At 39.0% G+C, this 12,095-nt stretch overlaps 1 protein-coding gene across 1 annotated transcript in view; it reads right to left on the bottom strand.

The window, feature by feature from the left end:
• The window catches only part of LOC121515359 (neuronal acetylcholine receptor subunit alpha-7), a 74,732-nt gene that overhangs the window by 35,871 nt on the left and 26,766 nt on the right, over positions 1-12,095 (bottom strand). The window contains exon 5 of the mRNA XM_041796073.1: positions 3,293-3,337. Coding sequence (XP_041652007.1) covers positions 3,293-3,337 — 45 coding nt within the window. The remainder of the gene's footprint in view (positions 1-3,292; positions 3,338-12,095) is intronic.

The raw sequence follows: 12,095 nt of genomic DNA, 5'->3' as shown, positions 1-12,095 counted from the left end.
TGCTCTGCCAACGCAATGAAGACTTATGGTATCCCGGCTTTCCCTCATCAAACTCATCAAATACACAATCCAACAACTCCAAAACGCTCTCGTGGACAAGTTGTGACCTTCAAATTCACCACGCTATGAATGGAAAATAACAAGATTGTTGAGTTGTTTTAAAGGCAAATGCAAGCCGGAACTAACCAGTAACTACGGCACTGCCACAGGCGTGAACTGTGTCACTCCACCCAGTGGTTTACTCAAGGAGTAGCTCCGAGTATTTGCTTCATGTGTCGTAGTGCATGGCTCTCCTTTATGCCCCCTTATGGGCGGCCATGTTGATCCAGAGAACAGAGACCCACATAGAAATGTGTTCAGTGTGTTCCTGTCGTTTTATGATGGGTCACATTTAAATGGACAAATTTGACTTTTCCCTTTGTTTTTGCTGCCTAAATGCTAAAAACACAATAAAGTACCCTCCTGGTGCACAAAACTAGACCTTTAAAAGGGTGCCTCTCCAAAATGGGCAGAATGCCATTCATTTCCATGAGGTTTATTTTCACTGGCATCCTTCCTGGAGTATTTTTTTGAAATAACAGTCTCTCATTCTTTTCTTTTATGTTACATAGATGTTGTAGCTATAATTATAATATATAGCAGTGTATAAATAGTAACTTTTTGTGTGCTGGTGCCCCCCGGCCTGCAGAAGGTGCTTCTCTACAACTCTCACGCTGGCCCCTCAAACGTCCAGAGTGAGGCCCTGTTTCTACGTTTTCTTCCATCGCAGCAGTGGCGTCGACCAATGAGAGCACAGAAGTGGCCTGTGGACGCCAAGTACATAAGACAGATGAAGTTTGTGCTGCGAGATAAAACTCTGATACTAAAGAGAAGTTTCTATAGCAGTGTTACTCACCCCTGCTCAACCACTGTTGAAAAATACCTTTGCAAGAGCCACAATCTAAGCGGTGAAAAAAGGCAAAAACGACTTAAAGAAGCAATAAAAATTAGTTAAAGGGGCAAAAATGGCCCAGATGCAGCGAAACCATGGAAAAAATGAGAGAAAAAAGGGCAAAAAGCAGTCAAGAGTGGCAAACTAGGGCAAAAAATAGGAAACAAGTGGTTTTTAATGGCAAAGGGTAGCTTTAAAGGGTGAAAAGTGGCAAAAATGGTCCAAATGCAGCAAAAACATGGAAAAAAATGAGAGAAAAGTGACGTAAATGGAGGAAAAGCAGTCATGAGTGGCAAAAATGGGCAAAAATTGAAAAAAGGTGGTATTTAATGGCAAACAGTGGCTTAAATGGGCATAAATTGTTCAACAGTAGTATAAACTAGGCATAAAAAGGAGAGAAAAGTGACTTAAATGGGCAAAAAGCAGTCAAGAGTGGCAAACTAGGGCAAAAAATAGGAAACAAGTGGTTTTTAATGGCAAAGGGTAGCTTTAAAGGGTGAAAAGTGGCAAAAATGGTCCAAATGCAGCAAAAACATGGAAAAAAATGAGAGAAAAGTGACTTAAATGGGCAAAAAGCAGTCAAGAGTGGCAAAATAGGGCAAAAAAAAAGAAACCTAGTGGTATTTAACAGCAAAGGGTAGCTTAAATGGGCAAAAATCGTGAATAAGGGCAAAAAAGGGATAAAAGTGGCAATTAGAAGTAGCAAAATGGGCAAACATAGGAAAAAATGTGGTATTAAATAGCAAAAGGTAGCTAAGATGGGTGAAAAGTGGTAAAAATGGTTAAAAGGGGCTAAAATGATCAGAAAGCAGCAAAAACATGGCAAAAAAAAATGAGAGAAAAGTGACTAAAATGAGCAAACAGCAGTCAAGAGTGGCAAAAATGGGCAAAAATAGGAAAAAGTGTCTTTAAATGGCAATGAAAGCTCAACTGGGTGAAAAGTGGCAAAAGTGGGATAAATGTGGCAAAAATGGGATAAATGGGAGAATTTAAGCTTTCTGTGTAAGTCTGGGAAACAAACTGATTAATGCGATTAATTTCTGAGGGCAAATTTTCCCTTTTTAAGGTTTTCTGGGGGAAAAATATTTCAAATTCAGACATTAATCACAACAGAGCCACACGCTGAGTTTCACTGATGTAGAGCTTCAGCAACAACAGACATTAGAAAAGTGTGTTTCACCAGCAGGAAGCTTCAGGCTGAGAACGCTGCAGCACGGCGCTGCTTAGGAGTGTTGTACATTTTTAAAACACCTCCGGCCTTTTTATCAACTTTAAAAACTCTCCACAGTAATCAGACGTCAGAAACACATCAGGACATTATTACAGAAACACCTGCAGCGTCCTGGAGCGACTCGGTTTAATGTTTACAGATGTTTATGCATTCAAATTAACTTCTAAAATCAATATGAACGGTAAGAACCAGAGGGGGAAGAGTGTTCTACTTCTAAATGAAACTTTACAGGATACAGAGCACAGGCGTGTCTGAACGGATATGAAGACTAGACCCTGCATCCACGTATGAGGACATCCTGGCTTCCCTACATTATAGCAATCATTGTTGGAATCAGAATTAATGTCATAATTGTCCAAAATGTCCGTTCAAGTTTAAGGAATTGGCTTGAAATGCTGGGATAACTGGCTGTTTGGATATTTTAGGGAATTAGCTCGGAAGTAATAAAAGTATTTTTATGGAAATTAAGAGGATATATTTGTATATTTTGGGGGATTTCATGGCTTTGAATTTATTTAAAATGTTTTAATGCATTTTCATGGGAATGTGGGGGAATTATTATCAAATTTGGGGGAAGTTGGATTGGGAATTTGGGGTTCATGATTGTCCTCTAAAATTTTCAGTATTTTTCTTAGAAAAGTTTTGGGGGTTTGGGTTGTTTCCATCATTTTCTCGGAATTTTGAAGAATGTTTTGGAAAATTTCTAGAATTGACCGAAAATTTTAGGGAGGAAATTATTTTAATATTTGGGACATTTGCTTGCATTTTTTAGGAATTTGCATGGAATTTTTTCATTGGAATTTTCTGGCTTTATGGGGAATTTTCACTGAAAGATTTGAGCGCTATATAAAGAAATATTTGGGTACTTTTCATGAGATACTTTAAATTATATGCTTAAGAATTTTTAAAGACTTTTTTTTTTAATTATGGAATTTCTGGGGGTTTTGGAAAGGAAAATTTCCAAAAAATTCTTGATCAACGACAAGACTGATATTTTAACTTATTATTAACTCATTTATCCCAAATAAGTGGGAGAAAATAAAAATAATCTCCAAGCAAAGGCCCAGCTCTCAGGAGGTTATCTGATCGGGACGTTTTCATCTCAAACACCAGTCTGTGGGGGAACTCACCAGCTGCAGCCAGATGTTGGTGGTCAGGACTTGGTTCTTCTCGTCCTGCAGACAGAAAAAAAACACCAGAAACAACCAGGATGTTAGCAGAACGTCCTCAGAGTCTCTGCAGTCGTGGTTAACAGTCCGTCCCCTCGCTGCTGTTTCCTTCATCCCTCTAAATGAATTTTAAACATGGAAGCGTTCCAGCAGACGGAGGGTGAATATAAGCAACGTCACTTTGATGAATGTCCGGCCTGCTAATAGATTCTCAGGTAGCCAAGCGTACAGGAGGAATTAAAGATGCCTCGCTGCAGGATGAGGTGTAATAATCCAACATTCATCCCCACAAACAATAAGAGTCTTATTAACAGAGAGCAGGCAGGAAGAAGAGGACGCTTAGAGGGAAGCAGGAGAAAATCACTGCAGAGGAAGCTCTCTGTTGTTCAGGGGAGATTCACCTTTAGATAAAGAAAACATTCATGAAATATTCCTATCAGAAATCATCTTCATCACCAGTACCAGATCAGTACATCAATGCCTCTGGAAACGACCACTAAAACCAGTCACTGCTTTACTGAAAAACCAGTAAAACCCATTATGGTACACCAACAGGGCAGTTAGATTATTCTAGTAAATCTTCATCTGATCTTGCATTTTAATTCCTCTTATATTTAGGATGCAGTAATTCTCTCTGTCTTCTTCCTCCCCTCTGTGCGCCGGAAAAATGATGTTTTTGTATATTTGTGAAAGCAGCACCCTCATTGGCTGGTGGTGACCTGCTGGTATCAGACATGTTTACAGAAATGAAGCCATTAATAATTCTCCAGCAGAGACACTGAACGTGTGCCTGCTGCTTTTATCAGAGTAACGATGAGTCTGGAAACCTGATTATCCTTTTTCTGCAGAGACAAAACAGCAGCAGAAACCAGAGACCAGCCCTGATTGACCTCCGCCTCACCTGGAGACACCAGAGCAGCCTGAACCAGACCGGCCTGAACCAGACCGGCCTGAACCAGACCGGCCTGAACCAGACCGGCCTGCAGGAGGAAAACCCACTCATCTGGATAAAAAAACCCAGAGGCAGCGATGCAGACCAGCAGCATCTGTGAGTCTGCTCTCTCAGCAGCGATGATACCAGACGGTAACTGTCACTGCAGCTCTGAGCATCCTGACGGCTGCTGGGACTGGGATGATCTGAGAGTTTCAGAGCACAGTCAAAAGAAAAGAAGGCGTTTGGATTGGATTAGACTCTATATCTGGGAGCATATTTAGCTAATGGGGCTGATATGCAGCAGCTGCTCTGCTGTAATTACCAGAAACCTCACAGGGTTAAATCATCGTTGTCTTTAAAAAAGCTCCAGATGATTCTGAACTCCTCCACAGCTGTGAGGTTCACAGAAGTCTTTAGAGAGTCCAGGCTGAACCCTCAGAGGTCTGCACAGAGACACCAGGCTAATTATTTCTGCTGAATCCTACCGTTAAAGCCGTCTGATTTAAGATTGAGGGATAGAAGTGAAACTTTTGAGAAAAAAATAAGAAATTTTGGGCTAATGATTCCAAATTATGTGATAAAAGTTAAACTTCTGAGATTAACAAGTTGATATTTTTAATAAATACTTTAAAATATGAGATTAAAGTTGAACATTTGAGATAAAAAAGTTATTATTGTATAAAAATGCAAAAATTATAAAATCAAAAATTTAAATAAGGAGATAAAAGTTAAAATACTGAATAAAAATAAGATTAAGATTGAAAGATGAAAGTGGAACTTTTGAGAAAGAAGTTGAAATTTTGACCTAATAATTCAAAATTTGGTGATAAAAGTGAAACTTCTGAGATGAAAAAGTTGATTTTTTATTAAAAATATGAGATGAAAGTTGAAGATTTGAGATTAAAAAGTTATTATTGAGAGAAAAAGTTGAAATAATGAGAGCAAAAATTTTAATAATGAGGTAAAAAGATAAAATAATAAATTAAGATTTAAGACCGTGAGATAAAAGGTGAACTTCTGGGATTTTAAAGTTGATATTGTAATAAATATGGTAAAAAGATGAGATTAAAGATGAACATTTCAGATACAAAGTGACCGTGTGCAAAGGTGAACATTATGAACTCAAAATCTGAAATAAGAAAAAAGTGAAATAATTGATTAAAATTTAAGAAAATAAAAAAAATTAAATTTTGAGCAAATAATTCAAAAATAGTAAATAAAAGTGAAACTTCTGAGATTAAAAAGTTGATATTTTTATAAATAGTTTAAAATTTTGTGATAAAATTTAAACATTTGAGATAAGTTTTTGTCTTAAAATGCTGAAATCATGAAATCAAAAATTTAAATAATGAGAAAAAGTTGAAATAGGTCAAAATAAAGAATAAGATGAAGATTGTTAGATAAAGGTGGAACTTTTGAGAAAAAAGTTACATTTTGAGCAAATAATTCCAGTTTAGGTGATAAAAGATAAACTTATGAGATGAAAAAGTTGATATTTTAAATTAATACACTAAAAAATTATGATAAAAGAAATTATGAGATCAAAAATGTCAATAATGAGGTAAAAAGTTAAAATAACAGATTCAGACTGAAGATTGTGAAATAAAAGTGAACTTCAAAGATTTAAAGTTGATATTTTAAATAAAATGGTAAAAATATGAGATGAAAGTTGAACATTTGAGAAAAAAGTTATTATTGTGTGAAAAAGTTGAAATTATGAGATCAAAAGAAATAATTAGATTAAGACTGTGAGATAAAAGTGGAACTTCTGATATAAAAAAGTTAATATTTTTCATAATTTTTTTAAAATCATAAGAAGAAAGTTTAACATTCGAGATACAAGGTAACTGTGTGCAAAGGTTAACATCAAAAATAGAAATAAGATAAAAAGCTGAAATAATTCGATTAAAAGGTAAGAACGTAAAAGTGTTGAGTCGTTTTGACACTTTCCTGCATTTTCACCTCGACCTCTGCTGTTAAAGTTCACCTTCTCAGATGTAGGTGTGACTCTGTTTGCCTGTTACCATGACGACGACAACGCGAGTGCTATTTTTCTTTGGTTTCTGGTGTCTGTGTGTTAACGTCTGCCTGGATTTAATAATAATGTCAGTTTTAGTACCTTTGTTTCAGGACTACGACCCTGACAGGCAGCTCGGCACACAGTCCAACGGTTTGACAGTCTCAGAGCTTAAACTCAACCTACACCCTCATACATAAAATAAAAAACCGCTCTTATGTAACATCATCCGCCGTGATGGGACGTCTCTGCCCCGTCCTGATGTTTTAATATGTAAGAACTAATTTGGGTTTAGCGTTAAATTAAGTCTGCAGGAAAACTCCCCACAGGATCCCGCGGCTGCCTCTAACACAGCCAGCAGTCTCAGACCCGGACTTACATAAGTCTGAATGCTTTTAATAACCGTAGAGGAAGAGAATCTGTGTGTGTAATTCATCTGAGATTAGGAAATGAAACAGAAATATGAGCTCCAAATCCAAACAGAGCAGAGGGATGGCAGCGAGAGTCTGCAGGAGAGTAAACGCTGAATCTGTGTCATTATCTGGTTTTAATAAGAGATGAACTACAAGAGCAGCTGATGGAGGACGATTCTAGAGCTGTGATGAAGGAGAAACAGACAAAACGGAGAAAAGGCAGAGGGATTTTTAGTCTTTTTAAAGATTAGAGAGAACTTTGTAAACAGACAGCATTAGATCACACATTATCATGGTTAGACTCTCCAGCTAGACTGATTCACAGATCCATGGGATGTAGTTCCCCCATAGATGGTTGAACCTTTCAAAGTAAAACTCAGAGAGTGACTGGATCAACATCCTGTCTGTCACATTCATTATCAGTGACAAAACAGATGCTGTAGTACGCCTGTGTCGCCACCAGGGGGAGCTCTACAGACATGTTCTCACCACAGGCAGTCCTCTTTCGGGCCTCCAGTGTTGACAGGTCTGCAACTAAACTCCAACTGTAGCTTCTACCGCTTTCTCCCTAAATGACTCTGATTGGTCCAGTCTTTCTCCAGGAACAGGTGAGTCAACGTAAAGCTCTGCGAGGCTTGGCTTTGCAAGGTTAAAGCATCAAAGACGTAAGAAAAATAAGATCTGCAGTAAGTGATGCAATCACATTAACTACAGAAAAGAGGAAATTATTTAAGAAATCTTAATAATAATTGCTGAAGTACTTTGCAGTGAGGAGTGTGGGTGGATTTCAGGGCAGCTTAGAGCTGAACCCCACACAGACGGAGGAAACTGTGAGCCTAAATCCTTGGTTTTAGTCAGAGGTAGAAAAAAGGAGGAGCTGGGGTGGAGGATACGCTTGACTTTTGCCCATGAGTGGCAAACACGAATGTTTTTTTTTTTTTTTTTTTTTTGGTGGAGTTCAGTGGATTGAAATGTAGACGCTGTCTCTCTCTGGTAGAAAAAAGCTCCGTCACATTTCTCTCTGCTGCAGGAATACGCTGGATCAAATCCAGAACTTTCCGTACCCATCAGTCTTTCCCTCACCTGTAAGTGAAGTTTTTAAGGACACTATTTCAGGAACTCTCCAGCTATGAAAACAATGAAATATTTGTATAAAAAAGTAGAGATGAAGTTTGTTACAGCTGAACTCTGAGCTGGCTTCAGGCTGACTCACTGCTTACTGATCAAACTTTATCGAACCCACACAGAATAGACGACCCTTATTTAGAACCATGAAACACTGAGAATCTGTCATTAGCCCTTTAAAGGGGCTCTTTTTAGGTTTTTTGCTTTACAACTTCCCACTTTTGAGTATATAATAACGCACACTTTATCCAGATGTGAAGAATGAGGCTCTTTATGTCTTCCTTGTTTGCCTGTATAAACCTGTGGAGTCGTTTCTCTGTGAAGAATTCAGGATGAATTTTCTGTTAAATCTCAACAGAAGTGACGTCGTGTACTACGTAATGCGAGCTACCCCTTGCTCTGTTTATACCTGACAACGGCGTGTTGAATGGAGGAGAGAGAGAGAAACAGCGATGGAGAAGGCTGCTTCAGCGAGTAAACGACCGGCTAGCTCAGCCCAAACACCCACACAAACTCACAGCAACATGAAAACACTAAGATAGCTTTATCTGCTGAAGCCCGTCAAGCTAGGAGAGAGTGTGACCGACGCGGGGGGCAATGCAGGATAAATATCAGTGGAGCGTTGGAGAAACGGAGGGAGCTACGCTCAGCGCTGGTCAGCACTACCGACCATGAAATTACGACGGAGTATTAGGGCCACACGAAGAGGAAAAAACAAACAAACAAAAAGATTTTTTTAAATTATTATTTTTATTGTTATTACAAGAAAAAATCGTAATTTACGAGAATAAAGTCATAATATTACGAGAATATATTCCTCCATCATAGATCCGCGGCAGACTGTCTTTCTTGTAATATTTTATTCTTGTAATATTACAACTTTTCTCTCATAATACTACGACTTTATTCTTGTAATGTCAAAAAAACCTTTTATTTTGTTCTCTCTTCATGCAGCCCTAATACTCCGTGGTATGAAATACAGTGTATAAACCATATGCTACATCACGTTAGCTTGCTTACGAAGATGCTATTGAAACAACGACAATTTAGTGTTTCCCGGATAATACTGCATCGTTTTCTTGCTTCCTGGCACTGGACTCAACTTACTGAGTTTATTTTTTGATACTTGGTAAAATATCTTCAACACATAATGTCAGCTATCTGATATCTGCGGTCGAGGCACCATTATCAGAGCTAAGCAACGTCAGCCCTGTTGCCTCTGCTCTAAAACGCGTCCCATTCAATACACATCACCCATTACACACGTAAAAAGACAATTAAATTGGTCGATGCTGCACTAAGTAGCGAAGTTGTTCATTCATAGAAATGGTTGTGAAGATATCGTGCTTTTTTAACCGCCTCATATGAACGGATACTTAATTTTGTGCCGTGTCCGCACTAGAGGTTCAAATATACTTTATTCATTTTCATTTTTAGTTCCTGGAACTTTAAAGTGTTGCGTCACTTACCTCCTCTGTGTACCTGATGCTGTAAATCACCTTGGTCTGCATATCGGCTGATAAACCGGAGATTCGTTCATGAACAAGGAGCGCGCCGTCGTGGACGAGCAACACAGCGTTGCTGTAGTTCACCTGATGGCCGGCGGTGTCGCTACACTGATATTTTTCTAAATCTTGCATAGAGCTCCTTTAACCTATCACTCTGTCCCATCATGAATGTAGCTGATGCATCCTTTCTTTTATTTCTGTACACTTCAGTGTTTAAAGAGAGCTTTTCAGTCAGACTTGTTTCATTTTGTTGGAGGAATGTTGGAAGAATTTAAAACCAGGATGAAATCTTCAAACCAGAACAGAAACTAAACAAACAGAGCCGCAGCGATGACGTTTTCATTCTGCAGAGTCAGAAAATTCCTCTTAAAGACCTCGACACCTCTGCCCTGTGGCTCCTCTCCTGTTCCATCTCAACAATAACGGAATTACAGCCCAACAACGGCCCAGAACTGGGATACTCTGTGAAAACACTCCACCACTACATCTGACGTTTAATTTAGAGCTGCAGATTCAACGCCATCCAGACTTTTCTAAGAGTCTAAGGTGGGCTCTCCTGTTGTTTTTCTGCTTCTTGATGAATCCTGACAGTTTGGATTTTGCGTGTTTGTGTGGCTCTCCTGCAGAGTCCGGGTCCTGCTGAGACTTGAGCAGCTTTGTGTTCAAGAAGAGGAAGAAGAGAGAACCAGCTGCAGCCGTGACATTTCTGAGCACTGTGGTGTTGCAGATAAAGTCGTCTCCTGCTGTCAGCATCCAGATAAAAAGGTCGTTCAGACAGCGCATCATCATGGAGTAGCGGTCTGTGCTGGTTGTTCACACGCAGAGTGGCGTTAAGCATCTGTCCTCAGAGCTGAGCTGATGTCAGAGCTCTCTGCCCCTCCTCTGGTTCTAACATCCATCGTCTCTGAGGCTCTCCTGCTGACCCCACAGAGAAGCTGCTGCTGATCAGAAGGAACAGAGGCCACTCAGCCACCAGCCCAGAGGCTAGTGGTGCCTCTTTAACAGCTTTTCTCCCTCATGTTGTCACCACCATGCTCATAGAGGACTCACTGATAGCTCGCACATCTGTGGGGTTCTGGTGAGACTCAAATGAAGACTCAGTCCAAGATGACGAGTAAGGAGGGAGTGGTGGTGCGTTCACAGACGAGCGGTTCTAAGAGCCGGCTCCTTAGGCGGGCGTTTCCCATTTTAAAGTCAAACTGGTCCTAAATGAAGAAGCCCACAGACCTTCTCTCATTACTGAGCAGTGATTCACATTTTGACTCTTTACCCTCGGTTTTTTGCACTTTCCATCAATTTCTGCCTCAGCTGAGACATTTTCCAAACCATTTCTGCCACTTGTAACCCATTCCAACTATTTTCTAGCCATTTTTGCCTCTAATAATCATTTTTTTCCACTTTACAACAGGATGTTTTTAATCACCCATTATTGCCACTTTTAACCCCTTTCACCACATTTTCCACCCATTTTTCCCAATTTAACCACTTTCACTGTTAATTATGCCCATTCTTGCTACTTTTTAACCCATTTTCCCCTTTCCGCCTATTTGTTTCGTTCCCTCTGCTGATCCATTTGACCACATTTAACCATTTTTGCTCCTTTAAAATTCACCTTTTCTTATGCTTGTTTTTGCCACTTATTTAGTGCCTCTGATAATCTGTTTTTACTACTTTTAGCATATTTCGCTACCTCTAGGATTTCATTTTACCACCTTTTCCAACCATATTTGCCAATTTTAAACTCTTTCCACCACTTTTTCTGCATTTTTTTTGCCACTCTCAACCTGATCGGTTCCACTTTCCATCCTTTTGTTGCCGTTGCTGACACACTAGTAACACTATTAACCGTTTTATTCCCATTTTAGCCACTTTTAACCATTTTTTTTCCCACTTTCTGCCTATTTTTGCTTCTGTTAATACATTTTTGCCACTTTTAGCCTATCTTGCTACCTCTAAATTCTAATTAACCATCTTTACCAACCATTTCTGCCACTTTTAGCTCTTTCCACCACTTTTTCTGGCTGTCTTTGAATCCATTTTTTCCACTTTGAGCCTATTACTGCCTCTCTCGAGCCATTGTTGCTACTAATAAGCCCTTTTTGACACTTTTAAAGCCATTTTTCCCCTGATTCCTATCATGTTTCACATTTGTTAGGCCTGTTTTTGCCACTGTCTGCTTATTTTGTACCTCTGCTAATCCAGTTTTGCAACTTGTAGCCATATTGGCTACTTCTAAAATCCTATTTTACCACCTTTCCAACTATTTTTGCCATTTTTAAACTGTTTCCACTGCTTTTTTATGCCCATTGTTTTTCACTTTTAACCCATTATTGCCACTTTTCACCTATTGCCGCCTCTGTTGACATACTATAAATCCATTTTTATGCCAATTTTTGCAATTTTTACTTCATTTTTCCGAATTTAACCCATCTGGCTACTTCTAAAATCAAATTTTACCACCATTTCCAACTATTTTTGCCACTTTTAAACTCTTTTCACCACTTTTTCTGCTTTTTCTTTGCCGTTCTCAACCCGATCTGTGCCGCTGTAACACTATTAACTAACCGTGGCACTAACAGCTGGAGTTGTTTCAGAGTTTTCTGCAAAAAGGCAGAAAAATATGAATCTGTTAAGTTTTTATAGCAGTTTTTTGGATTTTTGTCCTTAAAGGCTTTAAAGGGCAGTAAATGTGTTCCTCAGTGTTCCCCTGGCCTGTTAGAGAAATTGAAATTTGAATTCAAAACTTGCCAAGAAAAGAACTTTGTGG

Source organism: Cheilinus undulatus, linkage group 9 (assembly GCF_018320785.1).
Source record: "Cheilinus undulatus linkage group 9, ASM1832078v1, whole genome shotgun sequence".
In the NCBI taxonomy this organism is placed as follows: domain Eukaryota; kingdom Metazoa; phylum Chordata; class Actinopteri; order Labriformes; family Labridae; genus Cheilinus; species Cheilinus undulatus.
Note: the sequence above shows the minus strand (reverse complement) of the source record. Positions and strands in the feature narration are given on the sequence as shown.